Consider the following 23,818-nt stretch of genomic DNA (forward strand, 5'->3'; position numbering starts at 1 on the left):
GATAGAAATATAATAGAATGATAACCATTTTTAAACTAAAGTATTAAATAATGTAACGCTTTTATGTCAGATGATTCAGATAAATTCCAAAATTAAAATTAAAATTCCAACATCTACGTCCACGCTATTTACTTAATCACAAGGTATCAGACATAAGACATTATCATTGGGGATCAACTGGAATTTGTTTTAAATAATATTTCATGCGGAGGGGAAAAAAAGAATTGGAAGAGAAAATGGAAAATTATATAATGTGTTACAGAGTTATTCCATGTTATTTTACTGCACATATTAAACAAATAACTGCATCTTAAGAATAATTTAACAGGAAAGGCAACTTAATAATTAGATAAATATTTGATAAATAAAATAAATAATACATTAAATAAATAAACTCATATTTTTTTTCTTATATGAGAGATACTGTTATTTTCACCTCATTTTAATTTTGTTTGTTCTATTTTCCTTTAGTATGTGTAAGCGGTGACCAAAGGAAAACATTAGGAACTCATGTCAACTAATTCTTTTCTACTGGAACATTTCAATGATCATGTGAAAATATTATGCATCATATCATTCTTTTCTTTCAGTGTTTACAGAAACACAACACAGGTCATGTTAATTACTAATTAAAATTAAATATAAATATTAAATATAAAAAAAACACTGTAATTTACTATTCCCTTAAATTCAGTATTTCTGTGCGTATCATTTGCTGCCATTAAATTGTTTTATTTTTAAAATGCCAAGTCAAAAATGGGCCCAGAATACCACTTTCGTTCAGCCAAATAGTAGCCAATAAATCAGCAAACTGTCACGAACAGTTAGTTCCAACTCAACACTGTTCTATTATGTTTTGATAACTTGTTGCTTGCATATATTTGGTTCTGCCTCTATAGCGATGGTGGTACATACCTTCCTGCAGTGAGACGAGCGGAGGGAAGTATTCTGGGATATAGTCTCTCATCTCGCCCCTCAGGGCATCACGGGCGTCCGTGTCAAAGCCAGCAGCAGGAAACTGCAGAACGCTGCTCTTGCTGATGGGAAACTGAGGGATAGTTTGTGGGAAGCCAACAGGCTCCATGTTATTTACATAGTCCTCGAGTTCAGATATACTGACTCCCAAAAGTCCAAAAGCCTGGTCCACATCACTCAGTCCAGGGTCTGTACATCCGTCTGAAAGAAAATAGAGAGACATTATGCTATGCAAAATATGGAATTAATGTGTGTTCAGCAACCTAATATACCAAATACTAAATAAATGGACATTATAAATGATCATATTTAAGCCTAAAATATTTAAAGAGAGAAAGAAAACACACCAATAAGTAGGAAATTACCTCCGACAAGGTAAAATATACGGTTATTATACTAACTAATAGGGCTGCACGATAAATCAAAATGGAATCGAGATCACGATTCAACAGAAGCTGCCATTGTCATGCGTATCTTTCAGTGAAGCACGGTTCTGTGATCAGCAGTAAATCTCCATCCAAAGGCCAGAGGGCGCTCTCGCGCTGAAACTCCAAATACGCCTCGCAGAAGAAACCCAGAAAATGCCTATCGCTGCAGCTGAATAAACAGAAGATTCAACTGCTTTCATTGATTCAACGTAACTAATAAACACACGACTACAGCAATAATATACGGTTTATCGGAGTTCTTATTATTATAATTTTCATTAAAATAAAGTATATTTATAATTCAATGCCTTTATCATTGCTTAAATACTATGAAATATGTTGCGTGCCTTATATAGTAGAAGCCACATTATCTCACAGAAGGATTTATTTCAAACACTCGACTGACGTTATGAAGTGAGTTTGGAGTAAAAATATGTTATTAAATGTGGTATTTTCACATGCTTTCAGATGGAGCAGCATTTAATTCACAGAGCCGTAGTTCACTGAGAAACTATGCAAACAGCTGTCATTATCGCAAACGATTTCTTCGATTTCATAATCGCGCAATAAAATCGTCTGCGATTTTTTTTGCGTAACTTGTCAGTGAACTACGGCTATGTGTAGTAAATGCTGCTCCATCTGAAAGCACGTGATGATGATTTCCTGCTGATTACAGAACCGGCTTTACTAACAAAATGCGCATGACAATCGCATTCGATTAATCGTGCAGCCCTACTAACTAAACAAACAAACAACTAACTAAATAAAATAAATACCTTTCGGCTGTGTCATAATGTTATTAGTTACATCTCAAAAACAAACGCCTTCATGTGACAACCAAGCTTTCAAAACATTTCTACATAAGCATGCAAACAAACCAAACTTTTAAAACAAACATTCACAAAAACTTTACAAACATGGCCAATTAAACACACAAAAACAGCAAAACATGGCCCCCAATGAGCAATGTTTTGCAGACTCTCACTTTGACAACAAACAAATGCACAAATAAAAGAAAGTGTATTTGTTTTGAATCAGTGTTATTATAGTTAAATTTAAAAAAGCTTACATAAAATAAAATATAAATAAACTTATTTTATTTCAAGTTTTTTTTTCTCATTTTCTCAACATGTCTAATTTTCATTTAGTTTAACTTGATGTACTAAAATAACTAAAACTGAAATAAAAATTAATAAAAAAGGACAATTAAAAAAAAACTACTACAAATGACAGAAACAAACAACATTACTAAAACTTAGTTAGGACTACAAAAAAACTACTAATTACTAAAAAAATTTAAACTACTTGAACTTGTTTTATTTTAGCTACATGCAAATTTGATGAACTGAAATAACCTGAAATGACACTTAAAAAACACAACTAAAACTTTTGATTTAAAATATATGAAAACAAAAAAGAATTCCTAAAAAACGAATTAATAAATACTATAACAGTATCTGAATGATATTAAAACAACACTGTTTTGAACACATGGACTGCACATACACACAGATGATGCTGCAGCTTACATCATCACTATGGCAACAAGTGGGAATCCATACTCTGCATTCTTGCCAACTATTATCTGGTTTAAGGGGCAGCAAACATTCAAGCTCCGAGAGGGATACTATTTCACATTCACTTCATTTTGAGCAACATACAGTCTGTTAAGCAAAAGCTGATCTCTGTTAAAGCCTAAATAGTCAGCTAACTAGCCTCTAGTCAGCTGTCAAAACATACAGAGAAGTTCGATGGCTAGCGTCCAAACTAACGTCTTACAAAAAAAAACAAAGCGTTAAGAAGTCAAAGAAACGTTCGTTAAGAACGTTTTAATGCAATAACAGTAAAATCCCCATTTGAGGAGCTAGTTAGCTTAGCATGCAAACAACACTTGTAGTGGGCGGGGCTTAACAACAAACCCCCTATCTACAGTGAGTGTACACTAACACACTCTAAGCCAGGGAACAGTACTTCAAGAGTCAGAAAGGAGTGTTAAACGACTCACAGAGCTCGGAGTATCGGTGGCAGCTCCGGGCCAGCTGCTGCAAGTATCTCTCCAGCACATCGGACAGCAGATCACAGGCGCTCAGCTGCACCGCGTCCCAGCCCACCGCCTGACACATCTGCGCCACGGACACCCGCAGCAGCGAGCGCACGTAACTCTCACACATGTCTCCGCTCCCGAAAGCCCGCTCTCACTGCGCCTGGAAAGGCTTTGTTTTGCTCATTCACATGAATAGGGACATTGGCGCTTCCATAGGAGCCGCCATCTTTACCTACCGAGTGAAACATTGCGGAGCAATCGATCGCGCATGCGCAGAAGAGCGGTGAGTCTGATCGATTATAGCTTGCTCGATTAGACCACCTGCATCTGTATGTTAGTAGTGAAAAAAATGGTAATGATGGTGTGTAAAAGCCTTGAATATTTCCTGTAAAAAAAATTATAAAATATAGTTTTTGTTCTTTGTTTTCGAATGGCCTTTGTAATAGATAATACGCCAGTAATCAAAAGGCTACGGCTGATAATTAAAGTTTTTTCGAACCTTTCATTTATATGAACCGGTTCAACAAACGATTCAGTGGATCTTTCACATGATCCATGAGATTCTCATAAATATATTGAAAGCAAATATGAGATTGTTGCATGGAGTGGTATTTTATTCCACATTCCACTTGTATATTATACATTTGTATTATTACTGTACTCTAGCACTGGTTTATAATTTCTTTGTTTTGCTTTTCTTGCCGTTGAATGAATATTTCTTAGTGTATCTCGGTGTATTTTATTGTTTTTGTACATGGCATTAATAATGATGATGATAATAATAATAATATGTGGCATATTGTATGGTCACATATTTGTAGGTCTGCGTTGCTGTTTATTGTGTGCATTAAATAAATTATATTAAATTGTAATTTTTATGTCACAGACTGGACAATTAAAAAAAAACTACTACAAATGACAGAAACAAACAACATTACTAAAACTTAGTTAGGACTACAAAAAAACTACTAATTACTAAAAAAATTTAAACTAATTTAAGATATTGATAAAACTATAATAGTTTCTCAATGATAATAAAATAACATAAAATAACAAAACAAACATTTACAAAAACATTCCAAACATTTAAATAAATAAAAAAAACAACGCCACATAAATTAGCAATGTTTTGCAAACTCTCACTTTCACAAAAAAAAGAAAAGGTTCAGATAGAGTTGCTTTGTTACACGTATAATAAAAAAGTGTATCTGATTTGAAGGGTTATTGCTGTTAACTAAAACAAAAAAAATGGTACTTAATAAAGAATAAAAAAAGAATAAAATAACCTTAAAGGAATATATATATACAGTGGGTACGGAAAGTATTCAGACCCCCTTAAATTTTTCACTCTTTGTTATATTGCAGCCATTTGCTAAAATCATTTAAGTTAATTTTTTTTCCCTCGTCCACATGAATTTTGTGGATTTGTATATGACATGATACATATATTTTTGACATATGGTAAAGGTAATAATTTTACTTTAAATATCTATGTCTACCATAGTACTAATACTACTATGGTAGTTTACAGTAGAACTATGGTTACTAGTTATTTTAAGTAAAAGTCTATACCTATTTATAAACATTTACTCAGAAAAGGCTGTGCGAGTTGGATTTAATATTTTAAAAAAGAAACAACTCTTTCCCCACTGTGGAACATTTAAGGAAAGATTCACTTTTATACAAAAGCAAATTTAAAACAAATTATTTTTGATGCTGAAAAGATATTTCTGACAGTAAATTTCAAGCACATTATTGTTGTTGCTAAAAATGATTTCAAAGTCAGATCATATGCTTATATTACTACTAGTACAGTAAAGACGGAATGCAACAAATGAAACTTGTTTTCAAATGAAATCGTCAATTGTGCACTGAAACACTTACTAATATTCTTATATTTTTAAACTATTTCTAATGCATAATGAACTCAGATGACTCAAAAACATCTTCAGAAGAAAAAAAACAACAACGGTTGGGTATGGTGATGTGCATCGGTTCTCAGATGATAACCATCAGAATATGAGCTCCAGTGGCAGCTGATTAAATAATGTATGAGTGACCCATATGGTCAAACTTTCTACTTGTCCATTACTTTAATAGATCAGACCCTCTTCTACAATCAGTGACCCCCAAATTCACCCTTTCATGGATCCAGACACCCAACACCGCAGCTCGATCGTTTAATCTGATACTGTGGTGGCTGGCCGGGCTTGAGTTTCAAATGGATAACAAGGAGGCTAAACTTGTTTTGATTGGCAATTATAAGAAGGAACAATAAGGATGCCGTTAAGTCAATTGGGTTTATCAGTAATCAGTTCAAAGTAACTTAATACTGTTTTAAGCAAAATCCGTAAACGCCAGAGAGAGTTTATTAGAAGGATTGACCTCGTGTTCTGTTTTGGCAGACGTCTTCTCTTCAAATGCTCTGTGTATTGATAACCTCTGAGCGTAGCCGAGCCCGCGGCTTCAAAGAAGAGTTCACAAGCTTTAATTCCAATGGAAAACAAGCATGAGACGGGAAACTTATTTTTTTAACAGGACATCAAAGCTGATTAGGACATACACTCGAACTCAAATGGATGGCGTTTCTCTGTAAGAGGTTTATTTTCTCTGATAATTGTACAAACAGAAGCACATATATATTTATGAATTCTACACCAGGTGACTGCACTGGAGAATATGTGCGCCAGAACCACACTGGACGTTTACAGGACTCCTCTTTATCTGTAATGAGAAAATAAATATATTTAGTACATTCTAAACACTCAAGGCCTGTTCACACCGAAACAAGTGTTGATTAGTTTGAATACACAGCTGTTCGACATGAATATTTGCATGCCGTCAAAGCAACAGTTTGTTTTTACAGAGAGGTGCTCTATTTTTTCCCCCCCCAACGCACTACAGAAAAACTTCGCCAACCAATAAGATTTGCGCTTTTGGTCACATGCACACACACACACGTGATTACGTAAAACTACAACTCGGTAGTGCTCACAAAAAGACTATTGTGCTGAGCTACAATGAACAGTGGAGGAAGTTGTGTAAAGTTGCACACAGCCATCCTTGTTTAACGCTGTATTTCTGCTGTTTAACAAGCTCCACCTGCTGGCAGAGAGTGAATTTGCCATTTCATTCAGCCCTTCTGCCGTTTTCTTTTCAGCATTGGTCTGAACAGTCAAATTGCACACGAATGGTTGCAACAAACATTTGTGTTGGTGTGAATATATATTAGTCAAGTTCAAGGCCAGAAACATTCTATATGAAAGAAGCATTTACATTCATGTACTTGCATATAGAGTATGTTTCAGGCCTAACCAATAAGACTAGAAGTCAGTGTGTCACACTTTACCAAAAAAATAAGCTCTTTTACTCTTTAACTTATGCAGCTTTTACTAATGGCCTGTGGAAATTAACTTCTCGGTTTTGACCAAACCCAATAAAAGAACATGCAACAAAACACCTAATAAAGAAAGCAAGAACACTAAAAAAAAAAGCATTGTCAATGCTATTTCTCTATAAGCACACACTATATTCTACAGTCAGCTGCAGGACGTTACCTCAGTCACGCTTCAGTTTCTGTGAACGGTGAATGCATGCATATTATGGAAGGTCAGTGAGGGAAAGATGGAAATTGGATTAATGTGGGTTAATAAATTAATGGTGTAAAAACAACACATATAATAGATGAGTTTATAAAATTAAAAGAAATAAAAACATGCTGTGGATGTAACAGAACAGGGCATTAGAAAACCACAACCCAATAAAAATAATGAATGAGGAAGACAGGTGGGCATGCATGGGTTATAATGAGCGTAAGAGATGGGCAAAGAAAGAGGAAAAACAGCTTACAGAGCAGCGGCTCCAGAAATGATCTCAATGAGCTCCTTAGTGATGACGGCCTGGCGGGTTCGGTTGAAGGTCAGAGTCAGCTTGTCAATCATCTCAGCTGACGGAGAGAAAGATTTCAAGATTGCAAATGAGAATTCTCAAGTATGAGCGATAACATTAGTAATGAGCACACTTTAGCAAGGAATGTAGGAAACTGGCCATCAAAGTCTTTTGAAACTGAAAGGAAGATGACGTATAAAATGTCTCACAAGCGTTCTTGCTGGCACTGTCCATAGCGGTCATCCTGGAGCTCTGCTCACTGGTGGTGGACTCCTTCAGCCCGAAGTAGATGATGTTGACCAGAGCAAACTCCTGATAGTTCCTCAGCACATCAGCATCGATGTCATCATAGATGCCCATGTTTTCTGAACAAAACACATGACAAATGATCGATTCTGTTCCGGTGTCACTTGATCACATCTTAAAACCCAGTCAATGTAGTCAACAAAAACAAGCATGAAATAAGGCTGTACTAATAAAAACTATATATTCATTTATTGGGTCTAGTACTGTTAAACCTAGTGCTGGGCGGTATGACCAAAAATTGATATCACGGTATTTTTCAATTCGGTATGAACCAGTATACCGCCCAGCACTAGTTAAACCGATAATTATTTTCATGATTTGGCAGATAAAGGGTGTATTATTGTTTCTGCCTGACATTTTACGTATATGTGTGTGTGTGTACTCTAGGGCTGTCAAAAATTGTTTTGAATTTCGAATATTTGTCGAATCATTGATTGCATTTGAATGCTTTTGTTAGCCTATCCAGTTGAACCCACTAGATGCGGCGCTGCTACGTTGTTCATTCATATATTGCGGAAAACGAGAGCATCAGTGTGGAGAAGATGTTGTTTACGTCAAAACTGAAGCCAAATCGTTCACACAGAATGCATATTTATCACATTTTCTAGAGGGACATCTATCAGCGTTGCACTCGCGTCTGGCACAAGAGAGCGGCATGTTTAGAAAGCCATGTAAAATTAATGCAAGTTCAACTTTTAAAAAACATGTCTCAAGACTTTATGGCGGTTTTTCCTCATCCCACTGTATCTCATGTTTTTAAATGAAGAAACTAGCCTACTCTTTGTGATTGGTTTTTGTTCCTTTGTATTAAACTATACATACATGCATGGTGCTGTCTTTTTCTAATTGTTTAAGCAACTTTATTAATTATACATGGTTTATAAACATTATTTTAAACATTATGCACTTTTTTTTCAAAGATAGTCGTGTTATTTTATTACGCTTTGAAGAAACGTGCATAATATTTTGCGCCCTCTTGTGGCCTCAGGAGAGAAGCCAAAAGTTTTTTTCCCCCAACTGAAATTATGCCTTTTAAATTCGAATATAATTCGAATTTTGATAATATTTAAATAGAAAATTCGAATTTAGTTTTTCAGTCATTTTGACAGCCCTAGTGTACTCCTTGTTACCTTTATTCTTATTATTATACGACTGTCCTGAGATGATGCCTTGGAATGTTTTCAATCAGCAAACAAAAAGAAGATCTATACATTTTTTTATTTAAACAAATTAAAATAATTATTTTAAGGGCTACAAGTGAACTTCGTACAATTGCAGCTATATATGCAGCTTATAATCTACAGTATGAAAAAAGAATATTGATGACTTCTTTTCTAAAGAGTACATAAACGCATTATTTACCATGCATTATTATTTCATGCATAGATTACATAAAGTGAGTGTTAGATGATGGCACAAGTGATCTAAATCTAAAAACGATAGGGATAATGAGGATGCCCAATGAAAAATCTAATTCCAAACTCAACACTATTTCACAAAAATAAATAATAATAATATTGTTCGATAAGCAACGGCACAATACATCAATCATCCCTAGATTTACTCCTGCTCACAAACGTGTTGGGCCTCAGACATGTTTAATGTGGTTTCAACTGTAATCCAATTATGTTGTTGTTATACGCGTCATGATGGGTATCCAGCCCAACAATGAAACAATACCTGAGCTTGCAACAGTGTCCAAGGAAAATAGAGGTTTCGCATCTGTCTTATATGAAATCACAGACCTGAAGAGGACACAAACCAGCATCAAAAGCAAAAAAAAAAAAAATGTGGTTCTATTTTTAGTATAAAACAATGTGCATTATGTGTCAAACCTAAATCTGTTGTATATGATGGATCCCTGGTCGAACTCGTAGCCAGAGTCCAGCAGCTCTGTGGCAATGACGGAAGCATCGGTGAAAGTGGGAGGCTTGCGGCCCACCTCCTTACAGTTGATCAGGATGTGTTTGCCATGGGTCCTGATGGGTTTACAGAAGCAGAGGAAGAGATTCAAGCAAAGAACATTGCAAAAAGTGGTATTTGCATCTACAAACTTAAGAAATGACTGAATGAGAATTACAGAGACAAGACAAGACTGAGAAAGGGAGAAAAAAAACTACCTGTACAGCAGACCTCTGAGTTTGTCCCCCACATTGACAATCATGACCTCTTTGCCAGCACCAGAGAGCTTGGCGATCTCACTCTTTATGGCTTTGGACACGCTGCTGTGGATGGCACCGCAGAGACCACGGTCAGATGACACACCAATGATCAAGTGCTTGTTCTTGTCTTCTGGAGCCTTGATCTCAGCCTTCTCGTAGAGTGCTAAACAACAAAGACATGAAAAAAAATAACATTACCATTTTATCACAAGATGTTTTAAATGGATGTCAGAATATTGGTGCAATATAGAGTGCATTTTTTTGGGATAATATCCTGTATACCCATAGCACCGGTGCCATAGACCCGGGCGGGCTTCAGGGATCTCTCAGCTCTGGAATACTTTGCTGCTGCCACCATCTTCATGATTTGCATCTACAAACTTAAGAAATGAGAAAAAAAACTACCTGTACAGCAGTCCTCTGAGTTTGTCCCCCACATTGACAATCATGACCTCTTTGCCGGCACCAGAGAGCTTGGCGATCTCACTCTTTATGGCTTTGGACACGCTGCTGTGGATGGCACCGCAGAGACCACGGTCAGATGACACACCAATGATCAAGTGCTTGTTCTTGTCTTCTGGAGCCTTGATCTCAGCCTTCTCGTAGAGTGCTAAACAACAAAGACATGAAAAAAAATAACATTACCATTTTATCACAAGATGTTTTAAATGGATGTCAGAATATTGGTGCAATATAGAGTGCATTTTTTTGGGATAATATCCTGCATACCCATAGCACCGGTGCCATAGACCCGGGCGGGCTTCAGGGATCTCTCAGCTCTGGAATACTTTGCTGCTGCCACCATCTTCATGGATTTGGTGATCTTCTGGATGTTCTTGATGGACTTCAACCGAATGGTGACTGGCGAGAGGGAAAAAAAACAAATAAAAAACAATGGTCAGAAACGTCACACAATTGTCTGTTAGGTATAATAACATTATCGAAAACAAATATTAGCAAGATATAAATAATATTAACTATAACAAAAACTGCATTTGTAAAGATATTAATGTTAGCTGACCTTTTATAAAGCAAAATGAAACTTTACTTACTGTCCTTCAAGGTAGCCATGTTCCTGACCTGCCCACTGCAAGAGACGTTTTATAGAAGTTAAGCTCATCCACAAATAAATACGATATAATTACTCTCACGTCAATGAAGCATTAATAAATATGACAGCAACTTTAGTTACACTGAAAGTAATGCATAGTACCCAGGAAACCCACACTGCCATTTACGGCATTGCACGACAAAACAGAACGGTTTCCATACAAACAGTTCAGAACCCAGGAAGATAACTTGATTAAATATGTGGAGTCACCAGCGTATTGCTATTAAATAACCATAATAAACATGGAAATGTCAAGTCGCGCGCTGTCATTCGCTTAAGCACACTGCGGCCTAAAGTTCACCGCGTCCTTGTTCCACCGCATCCGCATTTCATTGACCAACTGACACAATTTAGCCTCATTACTTATAAACACACATTAAACGCATATTTCCAGAAAATTATGTATTCAACAAATCAATAAATTCCTACCATTGTGGGAGGAACACCGCCGCGCTGGTCCTGGCGAACATCTTCACTTCAACGAAGGTCAGAGCAGCCGGTCTGCGCAGGCGCAAATAAAGCGCAGAAAGACGTTCTCGTCACAATCTCGCGATAGTAGAGGTACACACGGATCAGTGACGAAACACGCCTGTTAGCAAAGCGAGGGATTCGCGTCACAACGCAAGAAAGAGTGGGAAGTGTTGAGACACTGGAACCTTGTATTATTTTTCATTAAATCTTGATTTTTTTTGGACTGATTAAAATGGGGAAAGCTGATTTTCTAAGTCCTAAAGCGATTGGAAACAGAATTAAAGCCAAAGGCCTTCAGAAACTGCGCTGGTATTGTCAGATGTGTCAGAAACAGTGTAGAGATGAAGTAAGTTTATGTGAACGTGTGTCTTATTCTTCATTAACACGTAATTGGCATGTATAGATTAATTAGTTCGATTTTTTTATTATCTAATTTGAGGTATTAATAAAAGTACTACTTGGTCTGTTTTAATTTTCCTATATTTTGTATATGTTTTCCTATATTTTTTTCAGCATTTTTTGACATCATTATTACACGTTACAAAACTTTTGCTGCCTTTCTAGATTTCTTGTTTGGTTATAATATGTAATATGTGTCTTGCAACATGCTAAATGATTAAATGAAAACGTAATAAGCTACCAACGCCATAGACCGTCTTAAAAACAAGTGACCTCCCTATGTAGTCAGCATGTTTGTGCGTTATAGGCAATGACTGTGTTTGGGTATCATTGTCTTAAAACCTAGTTAGACAGCATTTTGGGTCAACTTATGGACACTGAGCCTATCTGGACATGATTTTGAGCAATATAGGTTGTGTTTCAAAACCAGACTTGGCCAGTATTGTCAGCTAACATGATCTCTCTGGATTGCAGAATGGGTTTAAATGTCACTGCATGTCTGAGTCTCATCAGAGACAGCTGCTGTTAGCCTCAGAGAACCCTAACCAGTTCCTGAACTACTTCTCAGAGTAAGTCAACACACACACACTGTTTATCCACATCCGTCCATTGATCCAGCTGTCTTTGAGATCAAATGTGATTTTAAATTCTGATTTTATAGGGAGTTCAAAAGTGACTTCGTAGAGCTGCTCCGGAGACGTTTTGGTAAGTCACTGCTGTTTTTATTCATTAATCAGTATTGGATCCAGTATCAGTATTATTGTAGGCTAAGACAGTCTGTGTTCGTTTTTTGCAGGGACTAAGCGAGTTCACAATAACATTGTGTATAATGAGTACATCAGTCATCGGGAACACGTTCACATGAACTCTACTCAGTGGGAGACTCTCACCGACTTCACCAAATGGCTTGGGAGAGAAGGCAAGCATCCTATACATTTTATTGAACTAAAACCCCAGATATGCACAACATACAATACCATTCAAAATTTTGAGGTCAGTAGGATTTTTTTTCTTTCTATTTACTTTCAATTAGCATGGATGCATTAAATTGATCAAAAGTGACAGTGAATACGTTTTACATTGTTACAAAAAATATATATATTTTAAATAAATTCTGTCCTTTTTACGTTTATATTCATCAAAGAATTCTGAAAAAGCATTGTGGTTTCCACAAAAAAAAAAAAAATTAAATAGCACAACTATTTTCAATATTTATAATAAAAAGAAATATTTCAAATCAGCATATTAGAATTGTTTCTGAAGGATCATGTGACACTGAAGACTGGAGTAATGATGCTGAAAATTCACCACAGGAATAAAGTGCTTTTTTCAAATGATAGTAATATTTCACCAAATGACCAAATCAGATAAATGCATTCTTGGTGGCTTTTGCACAGTAGAGTGTAGGTGTTTCATTTAGATTGTGTGTACAGGTTATTGCAAAGTGGATGAGACACCTAAAGGCTGGTACGTCCAGTACATTGATCGTGATCCGGAGACGATCCGCAGACAGGAAGAGCTAGAGAGGAAGAAGAAACAGGATATGGATGATGAAGAACGCAGCGCCAAATTCATCGAAGAACAAGTTCGCCGCGGCCAAGAGGGCAAGGAGCCAGAGGTGTGTTTGTGTGCTGGAAAAAAAAAATGTTTCTTTCTTTTTATTTCATCTTGCTCAAATTTTCATTGTCCAAACAGGAAGAACCAGTGTTCACAGAACTGAAGCGAATGAATGAAGATGAGAAAGTAGCTTTTAATTTGGACATTGCTTTAGCAGGACCTTCTAAAACAAGGTATAACCAGTCTAAAAGTCTCATAAAGCAATATGGCTGTAGTTTGGGTGACAATAACGATCCGTTTTTATTTCTATAGCACCACTTTGGGTCCTAGTGCCCTTAAAGCTGCAGCCTCTGCGAAAAGGAAAGAGTCTTCCCACAGCAGAGACTCGAAGGACAAGAAAAAGAAATCGGCTCTGGATGAGATAATAGAGGCACGTTCTTCATTAACGTTTTTCTTTTTAGCTACTTTTGTTGTAACGTTGGTGTTATATATTCATGATGAAATCCACGCAGATCATGCAGTTTTGTTGCACATTTATCAGCTAGGCTTCAACCAGAACTTTCCCTTTGTGTGTCTTCCAGATGGAGGAACAGAAGAAGAAATCTGTAAGATCGGATAACTGGATACAAGCAAACATTGTAGTGAAAGTGATAACTAAGAAACTGGGAGAGAAGTATTACAAGAAGAAAGCAGTCATTCGGGTAACTGCAGCGCTGTCATTACAGGACACACAGAGTGATTAGATGCTTCCTACAGTGATACTGTGTGCATGCGTGTGATATTACAGGAAGTGCAGGATAAATACACGGCTGTGGTGAAGATGATCGACTCTGGAGACAAACTCAAACTGGACCAGAGTCATTTGGAGACAGTCATTCCAGCTCCTGGTATTACCCGTTACTGTTTTCAGTGTAACTCAAAATGAAGAAAGATAGAAATTCTCAATCTAATCTCTCATTCTGTCTCAGGTAAGCGCGTTTTGATTGTGAACGGTCAATATAAAAACACAGAGGCTATCCTGGATGGCATAAATGAGCACAAATTCTCTGCTACACTCACGTTAGACTCGGTAAGTTCACTCGGAAAATTGTCAGTGCACACTAATTATTAAAATGCTGGCTCTAATTCATTGCACCTAATGAAATTAGAGTGTGATTTTGTAGCTGATGTAGTAAGAATGCAGCAAAGATACCTTCAGTCGCTCAGAAGTGAGTAGATACATTTATAAACAAAAATGGGATTTTTGCTGTTCTTTTTGAAGTTTCTATTCAAAGAATCCTGAACACAATGTTTTGTGTTGTCCACTAAAATATTAAGCAGCACAACTGTTCTCCAGGATCGAGGGCCACTCATCTAAAGCATGTTTTTTTTTGTCTTGGTTTAGGGTCGGATGAAAGGAAAGACAGTGGAGGGGATTGCATATGAGGACTTCTCGAAATTGGCCTGATGTTCTTTCTTCTTCTCCATGGCGCCTCTGCTGTGTCAGAGTGCATAATAAAGACTCTTAAATGACCTGATTTACATATTGGAACAAAATGACCAATGGTTTTTATTGTGTTTTTTTCCCCCATTGTTATCTCTGTTGTCATTGAAAACGGTTGCATATGATTAAAATATTTAATTAATCAAATTTTCGATTAAATGTCTCGCTGCAGACGCTCAAGTCAGAAGTCTTACAATACATTAATTAGTTTTTGATTGGCTTTAATTATTAAGTAATTTCAGTTCAGTTGGTTGATGTGCATCACTGTTTTCCTATGTTTTGTATATATTTTCTTGTAGAATAAAAAAACTTTTTTTAAATGGCAAAATGACATGTTTCGGTTTTCTTTGCTTCTTATTGCTTGTATAAAATAACAGATTTCTACCAATCTCTTAGCAAGTGTCCTAAGCTTGCTGCCACACTCATGCTCTCAGATAGCGGTCAGGAAGCTGTCCAGCTGAGGCAGGATATAATTGGTGTAACTGCCATCAATGAAGCCTTTCCCACTGTTATGGATGAACCAGCAGTAGACATCTGAACCTCGTTTCTTGTCACGTCTGTAATCCTTCTGCCAGCCCCTGATTGATATACAAATATTGCACAATTTTAATATGATAGAACAGAAGTTGGATTGGGTGGATCTTAAGTTCAGTCAAGAACATGTCTTTTTTTTTATTTATTTTTTTTACATTATTTTCATGAAAATTATACATTCCTCCCCAAATTCTTATTGCTGTAATGTGAAAAAATGATAAACTATTTATACATCATGGTAGGTTTTTTGTTTTATGTCTTTCAGTTATGCAGATTTTAATATATATTCAAATCTTTTTTCTGGACAGGATGATATTTATGATTGTCAGAGAAATTGTAACAGACAACCAACTAGTGAGGACATTTAACGTCCTTATTAATTAAACGTCTTATAAATTAGTCAAATCATGTTTCTATTTAAATCTAGTGTGTTGCACAGTTTCTGTGATCGTTATAATATAAATATAAGTAACCTGACATAATGAGAAATTAGATTTGTATGTGATAGTACCTGGTGACAGCTAGTTTGTTGCCTTTCACTTCCATTGTGGCCTCTTTCTTCTTTGGATCTGCTCCCTCATGCACGCCGTACACCTTCACTTTTGGTTCCTGTGCAAACTGACCTGTTATGAGACGCAAAATCCATTTTTGAGAACAAGACCCACACACTTGTTGGTGTGATGAATAATGTGTTTAAGCTGTTTCGTACATTTAAATATTTAAAGGGATAGTTCATCCAAAAATGAAAATTTGATGTTTATCTGCAGGGCATCCAAGATGTAGGTGACTTTGTTTTGTTTGTCAAATGGACCATTGACACTCTATCTACAATCTTAATTAGGAGTGTCAATGGTCCACTTGAGAGATAGGTGGCGGTAATGCACTTCTAAGTCTGCGATCCGCCGTAAAGCAAGAAGACGCGTCACGCGCCGGCTGTTGAGAACACGCTCAGGACAGTTCGGACATTGCAGTAAATCAGAGGTAAAAAAACGATATAAATACTGTTCAGTTTCTTGCACAGACCGATCATTTCGTGTCTTTACACATCAATGTATCGTCACGAGCCGCAGGGTTTAATTTGGTTTTGTTTGTGTATGTTTTTTTTACTCTCAAAGCCGTGATTCCCATTCACTTCCATTATATGACTGACAGACTGCAACGGTTTGAGTTAAAAATCTTCGTTTGTGTTTTACTGAAGAAACAAAGTCACCTACATCTTGGATGCCCTGGGGGTAAGCAGATAAACATCACATTTTCATTTTTGGGTGAACTATCCCTTTAAGTAACTTACCAATGAGACCATGAACTTGTGTGGAGTATTTGTTGTCGCTAGACATGTAAATGCCCAGGAAGTCCACCTGCACAGGATGTTTCTTCCACACACTATGCAAAAGCACCGTCACTGAAATCTTCCCATCAATCGTCACGGTAACATGTTGCTCTTTCACTATGGTGACCCTTATCCTGATAAGCAAGAGTTTTGCATAATGCAGAGAACTGCATTTAGTGGGATAGTTCTGTCATTAATTACTCACCTTCATGTCGTTCCAAACCCGCGATACCTTCGTTCATCTTCAGAACACAAATTAAGATATTTTTGATGAAATCCGAGAGCTTTCTGACCCTGCATAGACAGCAATGCAACTGACGCGTTCAAGGCCCAGAAAGGTAGTAAGGACATCATTGAAATAGTCCATGTGACTTCAGTGGTTCAACCGTAATTTTCTGAAGCTACGAGTATATTTTTTGTGAGCAAAGAAAAAAATAGGACTTTATTCAACAATTTCGACTCCTGCGTCAGTAGCACCCATAGCCGCAGGGACGTATTTTGAGCAGGGGGCTGAGAAGTAAAAGGTTGGGGTCACGTGACAAGAGTGATGCGAGAAGACACTATGATACTAGACACTAAAACACTATGATGACAGATCCAAAAGCAACTTTTGTTAATAAAACTTTCATTTCTTCGTTTAATTTAAGCGAGTGTCTTTATTGTTGTTGGGTTTTCAAAAAAAAAAAAAACTAAGCAAGAACCACAAGAACCACAAACTAAGCATTCGTTTTAAATAAGGGAAAATAACTTATTTGGGTTACAATGCAATCCACCTTATTCATTTTGTTAATAAAAGTTAGATGTTTAATATATGCAAATTTGCCATTGTAATATTTTATGGCTGATGTGTTTTAATTAATAAGATAATATTTAAAAAACAACAAACTACGATCGTTTTAAGGTAGCCTAAGGGGAAATCCATATTTATTTGTGTTAAATGTGGGTGAACACATCCTCATTTTGTTAAAGGGGTCATATGATGCGATTTCAAGTTTTCCTTTCTCTTTGGAGTGTTACAAGCTCTTGGTGCATAAAGAAGATCTGTAAAGTTGCAAACACTAAAGTCTCAAATCCAAAGAGATATTCTTTATCAAAGTTAAGAGTCAACCACGCCTACCTAAAATGGCTCGTTCTAACACGCCCCCACATATCTACATCGCTATGTGGAAATATTAGCATAATGCGGCCCAAATGTGCACGCAAAGAAAGAAGGCGTGGTTTCAGGAACAGCAGTAGTGTTGATGCAGCCATGTCAGGGAGAGCTGTGTTTCACAGTGCGAAAGCAAAAGCACTTTATTTGGCCTTCCGGAAGTAGATGCAATTAGGAATCATTGTACTATTTTATTGTATAGCCTATGTTTTATTTTGTTTGTTTGTTTGTTTTTACAACGCAGGTACATTAGTCTTATTCATTCTGTTCATAAAACTTTTAATAACATTTAATATAAGCGAGTCAGTGACTTTGTAATTGTAGCATTGCTGATGTTGTGTGTTTTTTTTCATTAAGAGTAATACTGAATCAACCTTAAGCATTAATTTTGTTTCAACAATAGGAAAGATCTAACGTTAAAGATCAAAATAAGCGCTACAGATGTGAGAATGCGAGATTTGTTCCTGACGAGTTAAACGCTCTCGCTCTTTCTCTGCTGTCTCTTTGCTATGTCAGTAGAAATGGTCATTAATTCTTAATTTGAGTACGGCACACTACAGGTAATAATATAATCAAAAAATCATGGCAACAAATTATTTTTTAAGTCAGTTTAATAAGTTGAAACGACTTTCACAGTCAATTTGATTCAACTTGACTCATGTTTAACAGTTGCTTCTTGTCAGCTTTGGCTACATTTTTCCAATGAATTTGAATTAATATACAAATTAATCAAATTAATTTTATTTATTTTTTGTTACAAATTGTTCATAAATTTATTTTTAACTCCGGACCCCCAGCACCCTCAGCAACCCTACTTCCCGCGATAATGGCAGCATCACATGCGCCGTGGTACTCTCGTGAACGCGCGTTGAACTCTGACACTGAAGAGAAGAAATTGTTGAATAAATTCATTATTTTTGATTTCTTTGCACACAAAAAGTATTCTCGTAACTTCATAAACTAAGGTTGAACCACTGAAGTCACGTGGACTGTTTTAATGATGTCCTTACTACCTTTCTGGGTCATAAAATGTTTCAGTTGCGTTGCTGTCTATGCAGGGTCAGAAAGCTCTCGGATTTCATCAAAAATATCGTAATTTGTGTTCCGAAGATGAATGTCTTAATGTCTTATGGGTTTGGAACAACGTGAGGGTGAGTAATTAATGACAGACTTTTCACTTTTGGGTGAACTATCCCTAAATAAAACATGAATTATAGCTTCCATAATAAATGTCCCCAGTATTATTATGCATGTCGTCATAAAGTTAAAAAAAAGTTTTTAATAATAGCCAATAATATCACATGATTCAATTAAATGAATAAAACGGATAAAAAAATATTCTATTGAATATTCAATTTCATTTTGGAAATACATCAGATTATGAAAGTAAAATGTTATAAATAATCTTAACCTCTTAAAAAATGATGGCCATTTGATGGACAAAACACATTTCACTTACCAAAACTACAGTTTTGTCTGCAGTTCAAGTATATTGTAAAGTTTACTAGCTTACAGTTACTGATTCCTATATTTATGATGTTTGTTGGAGTAAGTTTGTTTTTGATACCTGTTAAGTGCAAGCTCAACTGTGGCTCCCCAAGAGAAGGAGTGATTGTTCCTGCCTTCCATCAGGTCGATTCTGTCAGTTCCTACTATAACCTGCACACTGTCTGTTTTAGAGTATATGGAGATGGTGCCGAAATATGTTTGGATTTTGTTGTTCTTCATCTTCTTAGACCCAACCAACTGACCGTTGATTGTAACTCCTGGACAGGAAAAAAACAGATATGGAATATAAAATAAATAAAGGACTTCAGTTTTTTCAAGTGATGGAAGACGTCAAGTTACCTGTTCCAGGATCTGAAATCAGGTTGAGGATGTGTCCTGGTTTGGAGTCAATGTTGAAGCAGATGTCCACGTTGCTTTTGGGTAAGTGCATGATGAAGTGGGGATCACTGTCCACTGCAATAAAATCAAAAGGATGAGGGAGATTCACAATAGAATATGTAGCAGTGGTAGAGCAGTATTCCTTAAGCTTTTAAGTGTACCACACTCACTAGGTAAATAAAAACTGAAAAATGAATACTGAAGTGGACATTTCTGGCTTAGCGCGTGCGAGGAAAAAATCATTAACCCCTTAACTGTCACCATCCCACCTGTGGGACGCTTGGCGCTCTTTTTTGTTTTTGTCCTTTTTCTCTATCAAATCTTTTAGTAATCATTATAAATCATATATCATTTGAAAGCTTAGAAGCCCAAGGTCCATCCTGTGAAAACCATTTTGAAATCGGACATTGCGTTACCATGGAAATAGTACTTTAAAATCTTTTGGCGGTCTCCTCCCCCTTAGTGGGCAGTGTCAAGTGTCATATTACAAAATGCATTACGGTCTTTTAGAATCAAACCTTTTTATAATCTTGACAAAAAATATATAATTGGAAAGGTCTGAGTCTCAGGATTCCATATTTGGAATATTGACAGAGAAATCTAAACATTTGTGAAAGAAAAATGCATAAAAAAAATTAAATGGAGTTCGGATGGCACCCGGTGGCTGTTTGTGGTATAACGCCCTAAATAAAATCTCACAGGAACCTCAATTTTTTTCATATCAACTTCAAATTTGGAACATAACTTATTTAGACATAAGGCTTTAATTTTATGCCAATTTTAGAGTAAAACCTGTTATGTAAAATATTTATTATATATAAAATAAAATAAAATTAATATAGTGCATTTTCTTTACAGTAAATTCAAACTACCATAACTTTTTGATACTTACATTTTTTGAAAACATTCCACTTTTCAACATTAAATTTTCTTCTTTACAAAGAGACCAACCTTATGTCTGTATTCCAAAGTGTTAATCAATTACAACAATTTAAGTTTGGATAGTGCACCTGCATGCCTATTTAAAAAAAAATGGGGGGTGACAGTTAAGGGGTTTTAATTGAATTGTAATTGAAGTCTACAGGTGCAAAAACATAAAGTGCAAAAAAATAAACACTTAAAACTGTATTCTGGATGTTTTCTTTCCACTAGTATGAAACAACACGTTATGAAATGCCAAATATCCCAAACTCTCAATACTGACTAGTGCATGAAAATACAATAATTTTGTCTGTAGTGTCTTGCTTAAGCAGTGTTGGGGGAAGTTACTTTTAAAAGTAATGCATTACAATATCGATTTACTTCCTAAAAATTAACCGTTTTACTTTTTATGGAAAGTAATGCGTTATATTACCTTTTCATTACTTTTTCTTATCTGGGTTGGGCTTGAACATAAAAAAAAAATAATAATTTTGGTGCCAATTTTTCACACCAAAAATTAGTTTTTGCTTATTAATATTGTTGAATTGGATCATCGAAGGTCGGCAGCAAAGACATAAATGGGATTAAATACATAAAGGATATTTGTGTTATTTGACATATTCAATTATTGCAGGTTTGCGTCATATTTTGAGTTTGCGTTTCACTATTTTTATTCATTTTGTGGAATACTGAATCTGTTTTTGTGTAAGTGAGATGAGTAAATGCACGTTCACATTTAGTCTATAACTGCCACAGTCATCATATTTACACAGCGCACACAAGGCCTCTGCACTTACTCCCAATTTCTCTCAACATAGGGACAGGACAGCTGTCAGTGAATAAATTGGAAAACAAAGTAACTGACATTACTTATTTGAAAAAAGTAACTTGTAAATTAAAAAGTAAAGTGTTACTTTACTAGTTACTTGAAAAAGTAATCTGATTACATAACCCGCGTTACTTGTAATGCATTACCCCCAACGCTTTGCTTAAGTAGCAAGAAACCAATTCTTGTTACGTTCATACTGATTCTGAATTTGAAAGGGAACTCAAATCTCATTGTGGTTCGCATCAGTTGTTAAACTTCGTGATTAATCGCATCCAAAATAAAAGTTTTTGTTTACATAATATGTGCATGTGTACTGTGTATATTTATTATGTATATATAAATACAAACACATGCATGTATATATTTAAGAAAAATATATGTTTATTGAAAAGAAATGATGTTTTGAGCGTTCACATTCAAATAAAAAAAACATGTGAACTGCTTTCAGACTAAGTGTGAAAACACCCTAATTAATATTTGACTGTGTTGCATTACCACCAGTGATGTGTCCAGGGATGATACTTTCATGCATTCCGGCTACTTCGTTGGGATTCGGAGCAACTGTAGGCAGAAGCCATGGAGGATTTGTATAGAGCAACTGTTGCACTGGTGGTGGTCCAGATAAGGGAGCAGTGGCTAAGAACGGAATAAAAAAAAATATATAACCCCTATAATAATAAATAGATAACTAGAACAACAATATTTTTAAAACATACTTTGTTTAAAGGGATAGTTCCCCCAAAAATGAAAATTCTGTCATCGTTTATTGATCCAAACAGCCATTTACTTCCAAAGTATGGAGAGAAAAAAAATACTATGGAAGTCAATAGCTGCCATTAACTGTTTGGTTACCAGCATTCTTCAAAACTCAGGTTTAGAACAAGTGAAGGGTGAGTACATTTTCATTTTTGGGTGAACTATCCCTATAATAAAGCCTTTTGCAATATTGATAACTGTTTGGATTTGGTACCTGAGCAGCAGCCATGTTTGGAGTCTCTGGGCGAGTCTGCGATCAGTCGTTCTGGCCTCCCCTGGTCGTGACCCTCCACCAGCATGGCAGTGAGAGGCGTCACAAACTGATGCTCTAAAGCCAGGGCCACGATCCTCTGGGTGATCCTACGCTTCTTAGATGCAGTAGGAGCTAGAGAGCTACATGAGAGGAAATCCACAGAGGTACGATTAAAGGGAAACACAAATGAGAGAAATTCCCATTTAGCCTCATCTTTGATGTATGTTGTGCTTTGGACATGCTTTGTCTACTTTGTATTACTTTTTTTAAACCAGCAAATAATTCTAACTGAGACTTGGCATACATAGTACATATAGAAGAAAAAATCCAGAATAATGAATATTAAATGGACTGAGAAGTGAAAAAAAAAAAAATCATGGCAAATTCGGCAAAAACAATTTACTTTTTTTTTGACGTTTCGATGTTTGCTATTGAAACAGTAAGTTGAAACATTTGTTAGTTTACATCACAAAATATGCCCTGCCTACTTTTAGAAATATCACAGGTTGTTCATTCCACTTTTTGGGACATTATCTTCTATTTTGAATTAAATTTCATTTGGCCACAGTACCAGGGCATATTTACCAACGTCTGTCTTTTAGCAAATCAGGTAGGACTACCAGGTGAACATAAGTAACATTAATGAGCAGTGATGGTCAGTAATGAAGTATTATTTGAAGTATTGAAGTATTATAATTGAAGTATTATAATGAAATTACTTTGTTACTGTGTCACCCAGAGCCGATCCTCCCTATACGCAAAATACGCAAGCTGCGTAGGGCCCCCGAAACACCAGGGGGCCCTCTTGCTCTCAAAGATGATTTAATTTTAGTTTCGTTTTTGAATTTGGCCAGCAGTCATAAAAACATGAATGATCATGCATTGCGCCGGGTGTATGATAGGGCCCACTGTTTCTCAAGCGTTTTCCGTGAGCGCGATTCGAGACGGAGTGAAACACGGACAAATGCGTTTCATTCATTCGTTCATAACCACTCATACCCCACTCCACCGCAACCCCCCGACACAGTTTTGCGTAGGGCCCTCCTTAGTGGGTGGTGTCAAGTGTCATATTACAAAATGTATTACAGTATTTTACAATCAATTTTAAGAGACAGTTGCGCTCGTGCCATGGCGTATTTGCTATTTAAACGGCGGAATTTGCAAGCGCAAAGACAGAACGCGTCTCCAGAGATGAAACGGAGCTGCTCCTGCGCCAGCAAGTAGGTAGCCTAATTCTGATACATGCAATGACTATCCATTATGACATGTAGGCATTTTTACATTTATGTAGCCTACACAATAATAATCTTTTACATTGCAATCCTTTAATTTTT

At 36.2% G+C, this 23,818-nt stretch overlaps 4 protein-coding genes across 7 annotated transcripts in view; 1 reads left to right on the plus strand and 3 right to left on the minus strand.

The window, feature by feature from the left end:
* LOC107728511 (TAF3 RNA polymerase II, TATA box binding protein (TBP)-associated facto) overlaps positions 1–3,700 on the minus strand; it is a 52,084-nt gene extending 48,384 nt beyond the window's left edge. Inside the window, exons 1-2 of the mRNA XM_016538709.1 lie at positions 3,409–3,700; positions 916–1,176 (exon numbers count right to left, since the gene is read on the minus strand). Coding sequence (XP_016394195.1) covers positions 916–1,176; positions 3,409–3,574 — 427 coding nt within the window. The 5' untranslated portion in view covers positions 3,575–3,700. The remainder of the gene's footprint in view (positions 1–915; positions 1,177–3,408) is intronic.
* Positions 3,701–6,025: 2,325 nt separating this feature from the next.
* On the minus strand, positions 6,026–11,441 carry LOC107728502 (ATP synthase subunit gamma, mitochondrial-like). Of its 3 annotated transcripts, XM_016538689.1 has the most exons (10): positions 11,344–11,441; positions 10,856–10,890; positions 10,533–10,664; positions 10,209–10,413; positions 9,477–9,620; positions 9,322–9,386; positions 7,545–7,700; positions 7,297–7,393; positions 7,005–7,023; positions 6,026–6,171 (listed from the first exon to the last, which is right to left on the minus strand). In XM_016538689.1, exons 1-9 carry the CDS (start codon positions 11,382–11,384, stop codon positions 7,017–7,019), a joined length of 882 nt encoding a protein of 293 aa, XP_016394175.1. In that variant the 5' UTR covers positions 11,385–11,441; the 3' UTR covers positions 6,026–6,171; positions 7,005–7,016. The 3 variants fall into 3 exon arrangements, with proteins under 3 accessions (XP_016394175.1, XP_016394177.1, XP_016394178.1); XM_016538691.1 differs by lacking the exon at positions 7,005–7,023; XM_016538692.1 differs by lacking the exons at positions 6,026–6,171; positions 7,005–7,023 and having other exon boundaries at positions 7,293–7,393.
* Positions 11,442–11,506: 65 nt separating this feature from the next.
* On the plus strand, positions 11,507–15,234 carry kin (Kin17 DNA and RNA binding protein). Of its 2 annotated transcripts, XM_016538688.1 has the most exons (12): positions 11,507–11,731; positions 12,259–12,353; positions 12,446–12,489; positions 12,581–12,703; positions 13,218–13,402; positions 13,480–13,574; positions 13,654–13,771; positions 13,923–14,042; positions 14,129–14,228; positions 14,310–14,410; positions 14,505–14,549; positions 14,726–14,779. In XM_016538688.1, the coding sequence occupies exons 1-11, from the start codon at positions 11,618–11,620 to the stop codon at positions 14,511–14,513; spliced, it is 1,104 nt and encodes a 367-aa protein (XP_016394174.1). In that variant the 5' UTR covers positions 11,507–11,617; the 3' UTR covers positions 14,514–14,549; positions 14,726–14,779. The 2 variants fall into 2 exon arrangements, with proteins under 2 accessions (XP_016394174.1, XP_016394173.1); XM_016538687.1 differs by lacking the exon at positions 14,505–14,549 and having other exon boundaries at positions 11,508–11,731; positions 14,726–15,234.
* The window catches only part of itih2 (inter-alpha-trypsin inhibitor heavy chain 2), an 18,252-nt gene continuing 9,292 nt past the window's right edge, over positions 14,859–23,818 (minus strand). The window contains exons 14-20 of the mRNA XM_016538686.1: positions 22,446–22,624; positions 21,971–22,111; positions 19,687–19,800; positions 19,406–19,604; positions 16,650–16,822; positions 15,870–15,981; positions 14,859–15,402 (exon numbers count right to left, since the gene is read on the minus strand). Coding sequence (XP_016394172.1) covers positions 15,255–15,402; positions 15,870–15,981; positions 16,650–16,822; positions 19,406–19,604; positions 19,687–19,800; positions 21,971–22,111; positions 22,446–22,624 — 1,066 coding nt within the window. The 3' untranslated portion in view covers positions 14,859–15,254. The remainder of the gene's footprint in view (positions 15,403–15,869; positions 15,982–16,649; positions 16,823–19,405; positions 19,605–19,686; positions 19,801–21,970; positions 22,112–22,445; positions 22,625–23,818) is intronic.

The sequence above is a fragment of the Sinocyclocheilus rhinocerous genome, unplaced genomic scaffold, assembly GCF_001515625.1.
Source record: "Sinocyclocheilus rhinocerous isolate Xijiao unplaced genomic scaffold, SAMN03320098_v1.1 scaffold307, whole genome shotgun sequence".
In the NCBI taxonomy this organism is placed as follows: domain Eukaryota; kingdom Metazoa; phylum Chordata; class Actinopteri; order Cypriniformes; family Cyprinidae; genus Sinocyclocheilus; species Sinocyclocheilus rhinocerous.